We start from the raw sequence: 19555 nt of genomic DNA, 5'->3' as shown, positions 1-19555 counted from the left end.
GAAGGAAATGCCTTCCGCTGGACGCCATGCGGAATTTTTTTATAAACAAACCGCTGCGCATGCGCTTTCGTCTAGAGGGTGCCATAAGTTTGTAAAATAACTCGTTTCACCAGGTTCACGAGCCAAGTTACTTTCGTTCGATTCGTTATGACTTTCGGAACGCACCCACTATGACGGACATTGTGCCCTATCCGATAATTTAATATTAACATATGTTTCCATTGCATTAACACTTACTATATGGTATTAAGCAGATATTATCCCCTCGTATTTTCGTCCTTCATTTTCTTGGTAACAACAATTTTAAAATTATAATTCCTGTAAATAAGACAGCCCTCGAGGTTGCGAGATGAAACAGAATATTTTTTTTTGTAATATCTATTGTTGACGATAAATGTGTGTATTTAAAACAAAGGACCATATTTACTAACTTCGTGGAAAAGTATAATATCACGTGAAAAAAAAAGTCAGTTATTAAAAACAACTATAAAAATAAAAGTTTCAATCGCGCGGAATTATTATACATTATTCTTTACCAGATTTACAACAATAGATAACTTAAATTGTAAAAATTGTGACGTAAACAAATGCTGTGCAAATTTTAAGTTTTTTTTAAGTTCCGAAATCTTTTCAAAGTGTGTGCGGGATCCCGAAAAGTCGGGAAATACCGAATGGTCATTTTAAAGAGTTATTTTCGAAGTTTTCTGCATTGCAAATGTTCGAAACTTATCGGAAATTGTTTCTTTTTATTCCAGAAATGCAAAAACAACCACTTAAGTTGAAAATGACGTGTAGATTTTGAGATTTTCAGACCTTCGGGAAATTTCGAACATTTCCCGTCGCGAAAATTTGCCGACTTTCTCGGGAAATGGCGATTTTTTCCCGTCCCGAATGTCGGGATTAAAGAAAATTCCCGTCCCGACCAAAGATTCTGTCCCGCACACCCCTAATCTCTTCTGTTGTTGACGAATCGTCTTTTCAAAAGTCTTACATTTACAGTACTGATTATTCAACTATCATGTTCAGACATCATTTCTGAGGTTAAGATGATATTAAACTTGCAATTTAATATAATAGCAGCACGTTCGGCATCAAATTTCCCAGGTATTTAAATGGGACAACAAATGCCGATCAAAGTCATCTATTATGCACATCACTTATTTCATTTGTCATGGGGTGCGTTCCGAAAGCCATAACGAAACGAACGAATCGAACGAAAGTAACTGGGCTCGTGAACCTGGTGAAACCAGTTATTTTACAGACTTATGGGACGCTTTAGACGAAAGCGCAGGCGCAGCGCTTTGTTCATAAAAATTTTCCGCATGGCGTCCAGCGGAAGGCATGTCCTTCTGGCAGAAATAAACTGTACTGCAGACACTGTTACTCACTTTAATCACATAGGGTGCGTTCCGAAAGTCTTAACGAAACGAACGCATTCAACGAAAATAACTGGGCTCGTGAATCTGGTGAAACCAGTTATTTTACGGACTTATGGGACACTCTAGGCGAAAGCGCAGGCACAGCGTTTTGTTTAGAGAAAGTTTCCGCATGGCGTCAGCGGAAGGAATGTCCTTATGGCAAAGATATACTCTAATGTGGACACTGTTACTCATATTAATCACATTCTAAGAACGGTCAAGGCATACTCATCTTGTGCATGTTGCTTCATATCGCTATCTGTTAAAATTATAATACATTTTCCGAACTAGTGCAGTATGAATCCATCAGCACGCGCTTTGTCTGCAAGGAGCAGACGATCTTCACGGAACAAACCAGCCTCCTGGCCCGTGCGTTTGGTGAATCTCGTTCTTGCACGAAACGCACGGAATGCGACTTTTGGGACAGCATAATGAAACTCACGAAACGCACGGAAGCACTTATGGAACGGCCAGTTACCATAACTCGTTTAACGCGTTAAACTCGTGTGACTTTCGGAACGGGCCCATTGTAAGAACAGTTGATGCACACTCACCTTGTGCACGTTGCTTCATAACGCTCTCTGTTAAAATTATAATACAATTCCCGAAATAGTGGAGTTTGAAGCCATCATGCACCTGCGTTGTCTGCAGGTAGCAGACGATTCTCACTGAACAAACCAGCCTCCTGGCTCGTGCGTTTGGTGAATCTCGTTCTTGCACGAGACGCACGTAATGTGACTTTTGGGACAGCATAATGAACCTCACGAAACGCACGGAAGCACTTATGGAACGGCCAGTTGCCATAACTCGTTTAACGCGCTAAACTCGTGCGACTTTCGGAACGGGCCCATGGTTCATTGTGTTATTGATAACACTTTATTAAATTTGTTGTGTTTCTTGCCTGTGGATAACAAGTGAATGGTGAACTAAATTTATTAGTCTGCTACCACGCACGTGTCAGCAGTAAGAATAAGCGTCAAATTTGCTCCTGCCACGTTATGTACCTGTACCTATAGTATAGTTATTCGTCTGCTATGAAGATGTAACAAATCTTAAGAGATTAAGACTAGAGAAATGCAAGTTTGTGATTAGTGAGAATGAATGTACAGGTAATTTAGAACTTTTTTCTTTAGAAAGCATTTAGCGATATTATTTTATTGCTAACAGAACCTAACCTAACCACGAGAGCATTTAGGTTTATTTTAGAAGAATGCTGAGGGACCTAATCTTAAAAGATTTTTGTGAAAGTAATCGCTACAACTTCACAGTATGTGTTACTGAAGTAATTGCATACATAGCATGATGAAATCACGATAAAAGACCGAGTCTGCTGCCACGCGCATCTTTTTTGAGGTTCCAGCAGAAAAAGAACGTGGCATCAGACACTACCTTTATTTTGACAGAAGTTGACCAAAATCGACTCACAGTTGATAGGGTCAGTAAGAAGAAGAAGAACCTTTTGTTATGGTTGTCTGCGTTCTGTGTGTGACAGGAACAGATTTATTTGTAAACGTTGTAATTTGTTTGTAAATCAGGTAGAATAGAAATATTTTTGTGTAAGGATTGTTGAAGGTTTCAAATATGAATGTCAAGTCTTCATCTACCTTATCAGAAGCAGGTACGGCCATGGTATTATCAATATTGTCTTATAATATGTTGCCATAATGACATGTTTTATTTTACACGTATGATGGTAAATATTCAGTATTTTAAATGTATAACAACATAAGAATTACAATAGCCTCCCTTTGTGTTTGTCATTATGGAAGCGGGTCTACTCCATCCTGTCAGTCTTTGTGGTTAAGTAGTTAATGAATCGCGCTACGAATCTAGGGGTTCTAACGTCCGTGAAGTTAGCACCGAATTGAAACGAGAAGTAAGCGACCTGAACGCAGCTGAAGCAAAGGATATAGATGGTAGCTCAGGGTTGCCAGGAGTGTAAAAAAAAGCCATCCAATTCAAGAGAGCCGGAAAATTATGCAAGGGTTCTAGGTGCTAAACCCTTGACGTTTCATTGTCTTGTTCTCTTACCTATTCCTCATTCACCCTCGTCGTCACGAGTAACCTAGGTAGGCTAGATAGAAACTTGACAAAGCAACCAAATTACCTATTTCGTGATCACTGTTTCTGGTCATCACTTCTCCTCATCTTCATAATTAGCCAAAAGTGTTAGAAAAGCCAAGTAAAATAAATCAAAGTTTCAGGAGGCTTTGTCATTATTTACTGTGTGTTTTGTGGAGAAAGGTTTTTTCCTTCCACATACTTGTACATGATTCTTTGTGAGCAGCCATTTGTTTACTGTTGTCTTGGATATAAGCTGTTGCTGCCATCTGCTTCATGTGCCTGGGGTCCGAGGAGGTATTGCATCACTGAATGCTTTCATTTTTAGGTTAGGTAGGTCAGGTTTATGGATTCTTCCAACACCTGATTACGCAGCATCAGATCTCAAGCATGAAAACCCCATTGAGCCTTGCATGAAAATCCAGAACTCCACATCTGAGATGTCTTTAAACCAAATAAGTCTGCTTGCTGCTAAGCACAGATGCTTGCATATGCTACTTTTCAAATTATAATATCTCTGGTAAATTATACTTAGTTAAGCTTTCAACTGTACTAATTAGTTTCTCCAAGCTTCAAAATTACGTCCACATTTGTTTACAGTATTCAGAAGCCCTTTCAAATGTTTTAAGAAGAGAATATTCAGGGCTGGTGACCGATCGTACACCCTCGAAACTTTTTTCTTTCGAATCTGCACATGTTTTAAGGTGCCTGAAAGTAATTTTAACATCCGGAAAAAGAAATAGAGATATTTATCCTCGAAATGTGACCATGGCACATTCCTTCGCATCCAGGACCTCTTTTGCCACTTGTTTGAAGAAATTTTTGTTATACAAGCAAGAAATGGCGAATATCGAAGGATAACGCGTAATTACTATCATCATGAAAAGTAACCCTCCTAATGTAACAAAAATGGTAAATTATCACTTTCATCATTTATTGTAATCAATTTTCGTTATCCACGAATGAAAAAAAGAAAAGAAAACATACATTTATAAAAATAACATCTTCTACACTTCACACATTTCTTGTTCTGGACCACTAAACCTTCCACCTGCAACTCACAAATAAACATGGCAGGCTCTCTATTGATGAAATCGTAAATTTGAAATATCGTAGAACAACGTGAGATGTCTGGTAGCACACTTTTCACTCACGAGGTTCACCTCAACAAAAGGAACGAAACCTTGTGTGTGACGTCATAAATCATACCTCATAAATTCACTAATTTTTTGCTTGTAACGCATCTCCGCACCCTAAAAACAACCTGAAACGTCCATATGAATTTCAATCAATGATATTTATGCTAAGAGAATAAAACCTAACATGCCTAAAATAACAACATAGGTATTCCTTGCATGCATGACGTATAAATCATACTACATAAAATTGCTAATTGCTTGCTTATAATGCATTTCCGCAAGCTAAAACCAACGAGAAATGTTCATGTGAATAACAATCTCCCCACTAAAAATTTTCAAGTTTCTCGTCGTTGTTGGGAGGGTCACCATCACTGAATTTTCTTCTACATAATTATTATTTTCCAACAAATATTTGCACTTTTCATTCAGTCAAGTTGCATGGGACTTTTGAATTGTACTGACACTTCATACAGTTTTCTATTAAAAGAAAGAGACACACTGCTTTAATACATTGTCACTTCTATGTGCATTTGAGTTACTAATTTACTAATAACCAATTTTTTTTCGCAGGAAATTCCAGCACTACAAGGCCATATCTAAGTCCTGAACAGACTGAGTCCTTCCCGCTGAAGGCATACAGTTACAAGTCGAGCAGGTGCAGTTGCTTGGAAGAGGGAAGTGGTCTTCGTGTGATTATAATTTGTTTCTTCACATTTACGGTTGCAGTCACTGTAGCCCTTGCTGTGCAGATTCATTATGGAGAGTATCAGGTAATTATATTATTTTTCATTCTGTGTGTGCTTTATGTTTCAATCCTCAGATGTACACGATAGTAGTATAAATAAATATCTCATGCTGTGGGAGACAGATAGACTTATAGCATTATGCATTAACATTTATGTGTTGTCTACATTCCGATGGCGCAGTGGTAGCATCCTCGCCTTGTAATCAAGGGGTCCCAGGTTCGATAACCGGTGGAGGCACATACAGGGTCTGTATAAAAAGTAATGAGACCAATTTTTATTTGAAGCGCCTGTACGTTGCAGTGCGCTCGCTCCAGGTTGGTTCAATGGAGGGCAAGTAAGCTTCAAAACGCACCTAGCGTCAGTCGCCTACGATCTTCCGTGCGGTTCGTATCGTGGTTTAAGTGGACCCCTGTCTATAGGCTCGGTCGAAACTTAAAAATGCAATGTGCCATTGAACAGCGCTACGCCATTAAATTATGTGTGGGACTCGGAAAATCTGCTATGGAGACGTTGGCCATGATCCAGTAAGTGTTCGGGAGTGAAAGCCTATCCAAAGCTGCTGTTTTGAGATGGCACAAGTGCTTCAAAGACTGTCGAGAGAGTGTGGAAGACGAACCCCACGCGGGATGCCCGTCCACGAGAAGAACCGAGGACAATGTGCAACGTGTGCTTGATGTGTTGAACTCAGACCGGCGGTTAAGTGTTCGGATGATTGCAGACTGCGTAAGAATTGATAAAATGACTGTGCACACCATCATTACCGAGGGTTTGCAGATGAGAAAAATCTGTGCCAATTGGAGGCTGAATCACGACAATGCACCAAGCCACACCTGCTTCATGGTCAACGACTACCTGGCCCGGAACGGCATCACAACACTTCCCCAGCCCCCCTACAGTCCCGATCTGGCCCCGGCGGACTTTTTCCTGTTCCCCCGAGTGAAGAAAGCCCTCAAAAGAAAACACTGCCATGGGACCGTACCAGAGGTCAAAGCAGCTTCGACGTGCTGCTTGAAGGACATTCCGGAAAAGGACTTCCAGGAAGCCTTCCAAGCGTGGAAAACTCGTTGACAGAAGTGTGTCGACGCCCAATGGTCCTATTTTGAAACATGTTAATGATTTGTAGCGATATCTTCAATAGATTTTTTTCCCCCAAATTTGGTCTCATTTTGGCCGCGGTGGCTCAGTCGGTAACGCGTGTGACTACCATGCTAAAGGTCCCGGGTTCGATCCTCGGCCGGTTCAAATCCGGGAACTTTGCTAACGTTGGAAGCGGCCCCGGCGCCCACCCAGCGTCGAATAACATGGGTACCTGGGAAACCTGGGGGGTAAAGGCGGTCAGGGGCGTGATGCTGATCACATCACCCCCACTCACGACCGGATCAAGAAAGTGTGGGGCGTTACCCCCACACCCCCTATACGCCTTCATGGCGTGGTGCTAAGCACAGGGGAACGCTTTACTTTTTTTTTTTTTGGTCTAATTACTTTTTTTACAGACCCTGTAGTGTTCAGATCCCACTTTAAACTGTAGGTCCAGTACTGATTAGCCTTTCTGTGCATAAAATGGACTTAAAAACAACAATTCAATTCGTCTACATTCCATAAATTTGCAAAAATCTGTAATTTATAATTAATTACAATCATGTCTTTTACTACTTTAAAGTACACAATGTACCCCTCATTTAACAGTGTAAAAGTTTGTATTTATTTATGAAGAGTGTGTACTTTATGAACGCTTTCTGTTGTTCCTACTCCACAGATATGTGTTATAGTGAATATAGTGAGTGATTTTATGTGGTGCTATTTATTAAGTCTTTCATCGTTGCCAGATCGCTCCATATTATATGATCTACATGTGCAAAATTGTGTATTGTGCATTGTTATTGTGCCAAAAACATTTTTTTTTTGAAGATTTTGAATTTTCTTCTTCTTTCTTGAACACTCATTATTGGGAGGCACAATTTCACCTTTTCTAAAAGCTGTGTCATTCTGAGAAGAACAGAATTGATTTCATCTGTCTACGACAAGTAGTGCTTGAGCTATGATCTTTTTTTAATTCCACACCAAGTTTGAAAAGCGTAGGTGGGAAAGTTCCACCAAGAACGAGTTTACTGGTGCACGAGGCTTCTGTGCAATGGAGTTGAATAGGCAAAATTACCACTGATGTGGCACACAAATACACACATAAGTGACAGAGGGTTTTGTTTTCTAATAACCTAGGAAAATGCATTACATTTATGCTTGTTATTGCTCTGTAATGCACATATTGTGGCTGGGTTTGTGCATAATTTCTGTAGTAATTATTGTAAATGATAGACATAAAAGTAACATGCTTGAGTGTTTTCCTTTCAACTCTTATTTCATCGTCACCTTCATCAAGTCATGCAGGTTTAATATAGTGGAAAGATAACTACAAATGTGCAAAAGGGATATTACTTTTATATGAACGTATATGTTTGTTGGTGGAGGGGGTTTATTTGCTTGACCTTGAAATTCACTTGTGTAACTTCATTGTAATTCTGCCTACTATATGTTATTACATAACCTCTAACATTAGCTAATTACTTACGTGAAATATCGTATTTCCGCATTGCACAATTTAATGGTAATTTCCAATCGGAAATGGGCCTCCCTGATGGCGCAGTGGTAGCATCATCACCTTGTAATCAAGGGGTCCCGGGTTCGATTCCTGGTGGAGGCACATAGTGCTTCGGATCGCAATTTAAACTGTAGGTCCAGTCCCAATTAGCCTTACTGTGCATAAAGTGGACTTAGAACACCAAATTAATTGCAATTCAATTCAATCCAATCGGAAATCACCATTAAATTGTGTAACATGGAAATACTATATTTCTCGTAAGTAATTCTTAAACAGCATGTAACGTATAGCAGTGTTCACGTTACAAAGATGTATATAAACTTAATATTTTTCTTTGTTTGGTACTTATAAATTTTATGTGTTAATGTTTAATTACCAAGGAATGTGGAACACACCTCGTATATAAACTATATATCCTGATGTTAAATTTAAGTTCCAAGAGTTTGTTTCTTTCTGCCAGCAAGTTGAGCTGGAAGTTTATTATCGGTGACAACAATGCAAGAAAGCTAACACTATTGTGTAAGAGCCCGGCAGACTCAACTTTATGAAAACGTTGTCACCGGGAAAAGACGAAAGATTAAGTTGTCTTTCCAAAGCTATATCTGTCGTGTCCCTTGGCGGACAATAATTACACTAATATCATAATAATCCCTGATTCTTTTACTGCAAGACAGTGTAATCAGAATTTAGTTACGATAACGCATAAGAAAGTTATGGCCGCGCAAGACAAAACCTGTATATAAATATTTTTCTTGCTTAACATTTTGACGTTGGAAATTTTCTTTCTTTTCTTTGTTGTCATTTCGCGTGGCCGTTGCAGGGAGAGAGGGGAGTTGGAAGAAGCCATACTCCCTGGTCAAATTAAATGCTGAGTGTAACATTTAAAATTATATTGCATATTCATTATTCACAAAAGGGTAAAAATAGTAATTTTTACATGTAACTAATTATGTTCCTCATTGATATTTTATTAATATGTATTTTATTGTAATGTAAAATTGATGTTAAGATAAAAGTTGGTAAATCCTTCACGGCACCGAGAAATGCGAAGCTCGGTGTCCCTTGGCCTTTGTATTCGAACTTCTTATAAATACGGAACGCCTTTTCTTTCAACGCTCGAACTTCTGTGTTTACTTTCACTTTGTTATAAGGAATTAGTTAATTCTGGGATTACCTTAGGACAATTACTTAGCTCTTCTGGTCAGAAGGCTTATGTTCTCTCGGTTCTATGCTCCTGGTCAGGAGATATAATTGAGAGGGTTGTGATTGTCTTAAGATATACCGGAATTCGGGATCGGCCGATAGACTGTAGGTAGTCAACGTGTGTGACCCTGGTCAGGGTACACCTTTTCTTATTCTGTGGTCACGGATTAATTTTCGGTTCTCTGGTCAGAGGCTGAAAAGAGAAAAGGAAGTTGGATACTTAACTGGATATCGACAGAACCTAGTGGGCTGAAGGATTGTCGATTGCTTATAGAATGTTGGTCAAGATCTATAAGTAGATTGAGAACCTTTGACCCAGATTTACGAGGGACCTTACATCGAGGACTGAAGCAGCCGGATTAACCCGAACCTTGAGCCAAGGAGACTCAAGCCCCGAAGAGATACTGAGCGTGAAGCCAAGGCTCAATAGACCCATCGAACCAAGTACGATCCAGGGCGGATCCTTACAAGTGGCGCTGCAACGTTTGGGGCTCGAAGTATATATCTGGTGGTTGTTCAGAAATTACGAAACATCGAGATGGCAACAATTAAGTCTAAACGCAATTCATTGCCGACGATTGTAGAGGAACACGGGATTTTGCACTTTGATTGTTGCTCCGATCAAGATGAAGATAAGGGGGCATTTAGGTGCATTTCCTGCAGCCAGTGGAAGCATTTCGTTTGCGAATTTGAGACTGAAACCGTGGAAGGGCAAAATTTAGATGTTGTCCGGTGTAAAGGTTGCCAGGGCAATGAAGATGAGAATAAGGAACCTGCTATTGAACTTCCTCCGTGATTGACAGTTTGGTCCGAAATGGAAAAAAGGAAAGAAAAAAAGAGAAAGCAGAAGAAGAAAGAAAATGACAAGAAGAAGAAAGAAAGCAGCAAGAAGAGAATGCAGAAGAAGAAAGAAAGCGGCAAGAAGAGAAAGCAGAAGAAGAAAGAAAACGACAAGAAGAGAAAGCAGATTAAGAACGAAAACGTCAAATCGAAAAGACTGCAGAGGTGAAAGCTCGGAAGGCGGAAGAGAAAGCTAAAAAAAATTGCTGAAGAGAACAGATTTCAACAGTTCTGGAGTATATTAAGAGAAGAGAAAGCAGAAGAAGAAAGAAAGCGGCAAGAAGAGAAAGCAGAAGAAGAAAGAAAGTGACAAGAAAAGAAAGCAGAAGAAGAAAGAAAACGACAAGAAGAGAAAGCAGAAGAAGAAAGAAAGCGACAAGAAGAGAAAGCAGAAGAAGAAAGAAAGCTGCAAGCTGATAGATCGGAAAATGAAGAACGGTGGAAACATCTGCATGAAACTCTAAGCAAGGAACTGTCCCAAAATAATGAGAAGTGGGAGGTACTCCACACAACGCTTACAGTTGAGCGAGAGCGTGAAATGGAAGGATTTACCCGTTCCATGGACACTCTGGGAGTGAGTGTAACCGAGATTAAGGAACAGATGACTGCTTATCTAGGGAAAAATGAGGAAGTAAGTTCTAAGGTTGCTGAGTGCTTCGAGAGGTTAGAGAATTTTGGTGAAGAACTACGTCAAGGAGAGAGTAAGGTTTCCTCTTTTTGTGAAGAGATAAATACTAGTATTTTTAGCTTCCGTGAAGAAGTAACCCACAATATAACCAGCGTTCGTGAAGAAGTGGATAACATTGCAAAGAATAACACTTGTGTGGCCACCGAGTTACGTCAGCTGAAATTAAACGTGGAACAAAACATAAGCTCCCTGAGAGACAGGCTTCAAGAACTTAACGTAGATCCATCTCAACAAGAAACCGCTGTTAAGTCACCATATGGCTTTGGTAACCATCAGTCAGCTGGAGAGACGTCAGATTACGTTGAGTGTGAGGGTGCACGCGGATCTCCGAGTAAGAGAAAGATCTCGAGGAAGAATAATGATAGGCCCACAGTGGAAGATCTAATTGTTCGAGGTATGGAAGAAAGAATTAATCACGGTAAAGTTTTGACCTCCATTGGAAACTCTGATGCGGGTAGGTTTGGGAAAACCTCGAAGACAGAAAAAAATCGGAAGAGACCTTCTTGTGATTCCTCTTCCGAGGACGAAAGACCACCGGGAAGGATTCGTCGGAAGAGGCAGAAACCTGGAAGGAACTCAACTCCATCTTCAGATTCGGAATTAGATAAAAAGATCGGAGGACGATATGTCAAATTACCTCGAATATCTGACTTAAATCAACCTCCTAAGTTCAGTGGTAACATTGAAGCTCAAAGTGCACAGAAGTATTTGAAGGAACTAAATGTTAACTTTGAGCTTATGCAAGTTCCAGAGAAATATCGTCTCCAGTTACTATCCAGATTGTTTACCGGACAAGCCGAGCATTGGTTCCAGGCCCATTATGAAGAGTTTAGGGACTACAATGGATTTTGTAAAAAGTTCACTGCTACATTTGCTTCAGAGGAAGCAAAACAAAGACAATTGGACGTCTTGAGAAATAGAAAGTACACTAAAGGCTCCAATCAAACCATGGAAGAGTATGAGTGGGGAATCTATGCTGGGTTTAAGAATCTTTCTCCAGTACTCATAGAAAGTGAGGTCTTGAATTTGATAATTAAACAGATGTCTTATAAAGTCAGACAACTTTGCCTCGTTAACCCATCAAAGACAATGGAAGAGTTAGCGGCATTCCTGAAGAGATATGAAGTGAATGAGGAGGCCGAAAGCTGGAGAGCAGATTGGTTCAAGAGAAATGAAGCTGGGAACAGTAATAATGGAAGGTTTAGAAATCAGCAACCAATACAGAGAAATACAGCAGTGAGACAAGTCATCCGAGAAAACCACGGACCTGCGGGAAGAAATATTAACAACAACGTCCGTAACCGTGAGGAACCAAGGACAGGTAATAATGGTTACCGTCAAACTAGGGAGTTTAGAGGAAGGACGTGGTATAGAGGTCGGCCTGATAGACAAGAACCCAGATCTGATCCCGTGACGAGAGCACCAGAAGGAGGTTACGTCGAGAGAAGAAGAAACTCAGCATCTCCTCCTCGAAGAAGAGTCTATAATTCTCCTAACCGGCAATTCGTGACTTCAGGATCTCAGACATATGAATCAGAGTTACCGAGGACCTTTGATCAACAACAAGCTGTTGATCAGACTCATCAGTTCTATTGGAGCGCTCCAGTAGTTCCCACTAACCAAGGTTTAAATGGGAATCTTGCTTAAGTTCCATTCCGCTTGGGCAAGGAAGTAGTAAGGAACGATTAGTATCCAATGGCGAAACTTTTAACAGGGCTTACGAAATCCATTACAGCTACTCCTTAACCAAAATAGAAGAGAAAGCTGTGGAAGAAGGGATTAAGAGGTCTGTTGAATTAACTACTTTCCATAGTACGCCCAAAGTTAAAGCTCAAGTTGCAGACATTCTTGTCGTTTGCTTACTCGACACTGGGAGCGAGGCTTCGTTGTTAAATTTCGACATTTGGATGGAACTACTTGAGAAGTACAGGGGAATGAAACTACAGAAGGATCCAGAAATTCGAATAGTTGGAGTAACCGGTTCGAATCAGATAAGGATTTGTGGGAGAAGGGATATTAGCATTAAATTTAGAGACCAGGAGTTGAACACTGAAGTATTTGTGATAAAGAAGTTAGGTGTTGATTTTTTACTGGGCATGCCATTTCTTAAGCCCTATGGAGCCAATATCTGTTTGTTGGAGAACGAGTTGACACTGCAAAGTAGCTGCACCCCACTCACTGTTAATATAGATTACGATGGAGGCAAGGAAGCCAGAGTAAACGTCGCTGTGTTGGATAAGTGGAGTGCCAGTGAAGATAAAATTAGGGAAAAGGTTGAAGAAAGTCAGTTCTTGTCCAAGAGTGAACAGGATAGTTTGTTCCATTTGCTTATGAAATATCACCATGTATTTTCAGAAAGACCTGGCTGTGCTAGAGACGTTCAGTGTGAGATATGGTTGAAGGATTTAGAGCCAGTGTTTAGGAAGCCTTATTCGATCCCTGTTGCCAAGCGTGAAGCTTTAGAAAAGGAACTAAATCTATGGAAGGAATGGGGAGTCATTCAACCTTCGAATTCTGCCTATTTGAATCCTTTAATTGTAGTGGATAAACCCCAAGGACAAATACGCCCGTGCATTGATTTTCGCCAGCTCAACAACAAAATGATAGTTCCAAGAAGTTCCGTCGAACCCATCCATGAGTCTTTGCAACGTTTCCGAGGATCCAGGTACTTTTCCAGCTTGGATCTCGCATCTGGCTACCTTCAGGTAAAATACACCCTAGCCACAGAAAATACACCGCTTTTTCTTATCGAGGTCGCTTATATGAATTTACTCGGGTGCCTTTTGGACTTTCGAATGCTGTCAGCACTTTTGTCTCAGTCATGCACAAATATTTTGGTCCAGAGAGTGAGGAGTATCTGACCGTGTATCTGGATGATTTACTTGTTCACTCCAAGATGCTTCTAGAGCATTTACAGCATTTACAATTGGTCATAGAACGATTGAGAGAATGTGGAATGACCATTAAATTAAGGAAATGGAATTTGTCAAAAAGGAGATTCGCTTTTTAGGGCATATAGTATCAGGAGAGGAAGTAAATCCTGACCCCGCTGGTAATGAAGCCATTTTGAGATTTCCTCGACCGACTTGTAGGAAGGACCTCCGGAAGTTCTTAGGTCTTGCTAATTGGAGAAGAAAATTTTACCCTGGATTAGCACAGGATGTAGAACCCTTAAGTCACCTCCTAAGGAAGGATGTTAAGTGGAGCTGGGGTGAAGAGGAAGAACAGGCGTTCCAGAAAATTAAGATTACGTTAGTTACTACTGGTGCATTGTCTCAGCCAGATTTTAATTTAAGCTTTTGTCTACAGTGCAACGCCTCTGCTAAAGGGTTAGGCTGCATATTGTTCCAAGAACCAGAAGGTGGCAAGAAAATTGTAAATGTTATCCAATATGCAAGTTGAAAGTTGAGAAACAATGAGAGACACTATTCCATCCATGAACTGGAGTGTCTGAGTATCATTTTTGGTGTGGAGAAATTTTCGGTTTATCTAAAAGGCCAATCATTTAAAATATACTCAGACCACAAGGGACTCGTCTGGTTAAAAAACTCTCAGGATCTTAATAGCAGGTTAACTAGATGGGCTTTGAAACTACAGGCTTACCAATTCCAGATTATTTACGTCAGAGGAAAGGATAATGAGATAGCTGACACTCTTTCCCGGTATCCTGTGTCCGGTTCACCAGAAGGAGAGTCCGAAGACACTTTTTAAGGTGAACTATATTTGGCAAGAACGGGAAGAAACTGAGGAACTGGAGAAGTGGATTGAAGCTCAGAGAGAGGACTTGTTTTGTCAAAGCATCTTGAAGATCTTGGAAGTTCCAGAAGAGACTGATACCATTACTCAAGGTAGAACTAGGAAGAATTATTGTGTACATGGAGGTTTATTGTTCAGGAGAGTTCAGGGTGAATCCATTATTTGGAAGCTTTGTGTGCCGGCAATATTTGTTTCCCAGATACTTAGGGAAAATCACGATAACCTAGGACACTTTGGCATTACAAAAACCAAAGCTAAAATAAAATATAGATATTTTTGGCCCAAACTATCCGGGGATGTTACTCGGTATGTTAAGGATTGTGAGATGTGTGCCAAGACAAAAATGGATAAGATAGGAATCCTGAGAGAGAAGCTTCACATTTCACCCAAGGATCCTCATGAGATGCTGTCTATTGATATTATAGGTCAGCTACCAACTTCCCATGGGTTCTCCTACATTTTTACCGCCATTGACATTGGCACAAAATTCGTTTCGGCCTATCCTCTGAGGAGAGCTACATCTCAGGAGATCGTGAACTTATTGGAGAAGACGTATTTTGCTCACTACCCTCGAGTAAAAGTCATCCTCTCAGACCAAGGCACCCAGTTCACTTCGACAACCTGGAGCGAGTATATGAAAAGGAAGGGCATTACTCATGTCTGCACTACAGCCTATCATCCCAGCAGTAATGTGGTAGAGAGAATTAACCAAGAAGTCGTCCGTCTTTTGCGGCTGTTTTGCTACAGAGAGCATACTCGTTGGGCCACCTTCATCAATGATGTGGTTTGGTTACTGAACAATTTGGTTTCCTCAGTTACGGGATATGCTCCTTCTGAACTTTTCTTCAATAGAGCCATCCCGGAGGAACCTCATGAAAGGTTTTATTGGCCTGTACCACAGGATGAGAAGACGACTTGGGCTTTTAAATTATATCAAGCTCAAGGGAGAGAAAAGGCCCAACAGAAGAGGAGAAGAGTGAAGAATCAAGGACAAGCCCTGACCCTGAAGGAAGGAGATCTGAGCTCCAGTCATCTCCAAACCATCTCCAAACTCTTCGAGGTGTACGTCGGTCCATACATCGCTACCCAGATGAAGGACAACTCCGCACTTCTCCTGCAGCCGTCTACAAAGGAGCCTGTAGATCGGGTTAACTACCAGAACCTAAAGAAGTTCACCTGTTCCCAGGAACGACGGAGGGAAATACTCGGAGAAAGCCAGATTTCTTGTGACTAGTGTGGAACCTCAAGACTTGCCAGTGAATTGTTTATGAACATTAAGTGAAGTTTTGAAAATTTTCACAATTTTTCTGTGAAAGAGAAAATTGTTCAAATTTTCTCGTAGGAAGCGGGGCAATTGTAACGTATAGCAGTGTTCACGTTACAAAGATGTATATAAACATAATATTTTTCTTTGTTTGGTACTTATAAATTTTATGTGTTAATGTTTAATTACCAAGGAATGTGGAACACACCTCGTATATAAACTATATATCCTGATGTTAAATTTAAGTTCCAAGAGTTTGTTTCTTTCTGCCAGCAAGTTGAGCTGGAAGTTTATTATCGGTGACAACAATGCAAGAAAGCTAACACTATTGTGTAAGAGCCCGGCAGACTCAACTTTATGAAAACGTTGTCACCGGGAAAAGACGAAAGATTAAGTTGTCTTTCCAAAGCTATATCTGTCGTGTCCCTTGGCGGACAATAATTACACTAATATCATAATAATCCCTGATTCTTTTACTGCAAGACAGTGTAATCAGAATTTAGTTACGATAACGCATAAGAAAGTTATGGCCGCGCAAGACAAAACCTGTATATAAATATTTTTCTTGCTTAACATTTTGACGTTGGAAATTTTCTTTCTTTTCTTTGTTGTCATTTCGCGTGGCCGTTGCAGGGAGAGAGGGGAGTTGGAAGAAGCCATACTCCCTGGTCAAATTAAATGCTGAGTGTAACATTTAAAATTATATTGCATATTCATTATTCACAAAAGGGTAAAAATAGTAATTTTTACATGTAACTAATTATGTTCCTCATTGATATTTTATTAATATGTATTTTATTGTAATGTAAAATTGATGTTAAGATAAAAGTTGGTAAATCCTTCACGGCACCGAGAAATGCGAAGCTCGGTGTCCCTTGGCCTTTGTATTCGAACTTCTTATAAATACGGAACGCCTTTTCTTTCAACGCTCGAACTTCTGTGTTTACTTTCACTTTGTTATAAGGAATTAGTTAATTCTGGGATTACCTTAGGACAATTACTTAGCTCTTCTGGTCAGAAGGCTTATGTTCTCTCGGTTCTATGCTCCTGGTCAGGAGATATAATTGAGAGGGTTGTGATTGTCTTAAGATATACCGGAATTCGGGATCGGCCGATAGACTGTAGGTAGTCAACGTGTGTGACCCTGGTCAGGGTACACCTTTTCTTATTCTGTGGTCACGGATTAATTTTCGGTTCTCTGGTCAGAGGCTGAAAAGAGAAAAGGAAGTTGGATACTTAACTGGATATCGACAGAACCTAGTGGGCTGAAGGATTGTCGATTGCTTATAGAATGTTGGTCAAGATCTATAAGTAGATTGAGAACCTTTGACCCAGATTTATGAGGGACCTTACATCGAGGACTGAAGCAGCCGGATTAACCCGAACCTTGAGCCGAGGAGACTCAAGCCCCGAAGAGATACTGAGCGTGAAGCCAAGGCTCAATAGACCCATCGAACCAAGTACGATCCAGGGCGGATCCTTACAAGCATTTACCACATCCATCATGAATTAGCTAATACCTTTTCAACTTTATTGTTTTGTTGCAGGTTACTCCTCATGGCAGTGTTGCAACAGACAGCAAAGAGTGTTCCCTGGTAGGAACTCAGATCCTTAAAGAAGGTGGAAATGCTGTCGATGCAGCTGTGGCCAGCACTCTGTGCATGGGGGTTGTTCAGCCGCACGTTACAGGCCTTGGAGGGTGAGTTTCTTTGGTATTTTGAAATCCCGTGTCAAATTCAATATAATGTAACGTTGGATCAAGCTGGTACCGCTTTGAATCAACACTCTTACCGATTTCCACCCGTACTGATGCTTGAAAATTCTAATAATTAAAAGTTGTTCAAAATACTAATTAATATTAGCAGGTGTGTATTCCACTCCAATTGATCAGAGTTTTTCTTTAAAAATTAAAAAAAAATACATCACAGTATTAAAATACCTGTTATGTAAGCCCAAAATACGTTCTTTTCACATGATATTGGTGCACTGGAAACTAAGAATTTTGCATAACTTCTGGGATAATTAGCCAGCTGTGAAAGTGTCGCAGAACATTTTTGTGCATACTGTGAACAATCAAAATGTTGGAAAAGTATCAGCCAGTATTGGTAATTACTATACCTCGGATTTTAGGTTTTTAACCTATTTTTTCCTTTACAGGTATGTCAGAAATAATAAGTTATGTCAGTTTTGTTAAAAAACGCAATGACTGATGAAGTTTTATAGTGCCTAAAAAACCTATTTTGCTTGTTAGAACCTGTTTTAGGTTTATGCACCTAAATCAAGCCTTTTTTTAGGTTTTTATATGTTTTTAAAGGTTTTAGAGGATTTTTATGTCACACAGACGCATTTGCTTTGTTTGGTTACGGAAAAATTCAATGACGAAGTGTTTGAAGGGTACTCTCTGTCGATTTCCCTTCCTCCAAGTCCATGGTGATTTTTCAAAGCTCTAAGCAATGCAAAATTGTCTGGTGCCACTGTTACCTGTACAATCCAAAGTGCAAACTTCTGATCTGTGTGGTCTTGCTCACTTTCGCATCACTTCGGTGCTTTGTGACATTCACGCTTTGCAAACTAACATTTCAACATTGATGTTTGCACCACTGACTGTTTTGTTGAAATATTATTTTCAGCATATAAGATGATCCTCACAGACAAAATTGAGTAGTTTGACTGTGGATGACATGAAGAAATATTTTTGCCTAACTATACGGCAAGGAGTGAATTTTAATAGCAAATTTCCAATGGTATTTTCTGCCATCGTCGAAAGGTTAGGCAACACACACAACGTTATGCAAGATAGTGTGTATTTCAGGATATAGGTATCCCATCATTGCTGGTGACTTTACCTAATCAAAATTTTTTCAGGAATGTTGAACTAAGTATTTTAAATTTTTTTGAACCTATTTCAAATTTTTAGGATTTTTAGGACCTATTTTAGGGTTTTTAGAACCTCTTTTAAGGTTTTTCGAACCTATTTTAGGATTTTTCGAGCCTATTTTAGTGACCCAAAAGCACACTTTTTAGAACCTAAAAATCCAAGGTCTAGTAATTACATATTCAACTGATACTTTCTGATACCGATACTGCTAGTATCAGCCAATCCGATACATTGGAATCAATGTCGGCTCAACCCTAATTCAGTATCATGTTTTGGTTTTTGTATAAGCTCCTTTTAAAAGTTTTTTGGTAATCTGTTTGTCAGACCATATCTTTATAAGGTTTAACGCTGCACTGCAGATAAGAGGACATTTAAATTATTAAAAAGAGATGCATTAAACTAGTTTTGAGTTAATGAAAATTCCATTGTGTTTATATACGGTGCCTTCAAAAGGTTTTTGGCCAAACTCTGTGACAATGTGGTTAGCAAGGTGTGCTATGACAACGGGCTCCTGGGTGTGAATCCTTACCTGTAACTTATTGTGATGTGCGCATTACTAATAGCTAAATAATAAAGAACTAAAAAGATCTAAGATCAATTACTTACGTGTGTGAGTACGATTTGTCGATCAAAACAACGTTTCAGAGGTCAAGACTGCCTCCTTCTTCAGATTAATGCGTATTCTTAGGCACCAAACATGGTGTCACGTTAAGAAAAGAAATACAAAGAATTTTATTTCCTAAACAGTATACAAGATATGGTTACATAGAACGATTATTATTTTTTTTTATGTATACGGATAAAAGTAGTCAAGCTACTTTCGGAGGTATGTGCTTATGCCCTGGTACCTGAAAATTAACCCAGGGCGTCAGTTCCGTGAATTTTTTACGGATTCCCCCGCTTTTCTTTGATTCATCCTTGATTTCCATTATTTTTTTTTAATTACAATAATTCACTGTGACATTG

The 19555-nt window shown here is 39.7% G+C and overlaps 1 protein-coding gene across 1 annotated transcript in view; it reads left to right on the top strand.

Moving 5' to 3' along the window:
* Positions 1 to 2880: 2880 nt before the first annotated feature.
* Positions 2881 to 19555, top strand: part of LOC145996407 (glutathione hydrolase 7-like) — a 34801-nt gene continuing 18126 nt past the window's right edge. The window contains exons 1-3 of the mRNA XM_083132857.1: positions 2881 to 3036; positions 5189 to 5388; positions 17259 to 17410. Of these exons, the coding sequence (XP_082988983.1) occupies positions 3000 to 3036; positions 5189 to 5388; positions 17259 to 17410 (389 nt within the window). The 5' untranslated portion in view covers positions 2881 to 2999. The remainder of the gene's footprint in view (positions 3037 to 5188; positions 5389 to 17258; positions 17411 to 19555) is intronic.

The sequence above is a fragment of the Lepisma saccharinum genome, chromosome 12, assembly GCF_977018435.1.
Source record: "Lepisma saccharinum chromosome 12, izLepSacc3.1, whole genome shotgun sequence".
NCBI lineage: Eukaryota > Metazoa > Arthropoda > Insecta > Zygentoma > Lepismatidae > Lepisma > Lepisma saccharinum.
The sequence above is the reverse complement of the archived record's forward strand: the minus strand, read 5'-3'. Positions and strand labels throughout refer to the sequence as shown.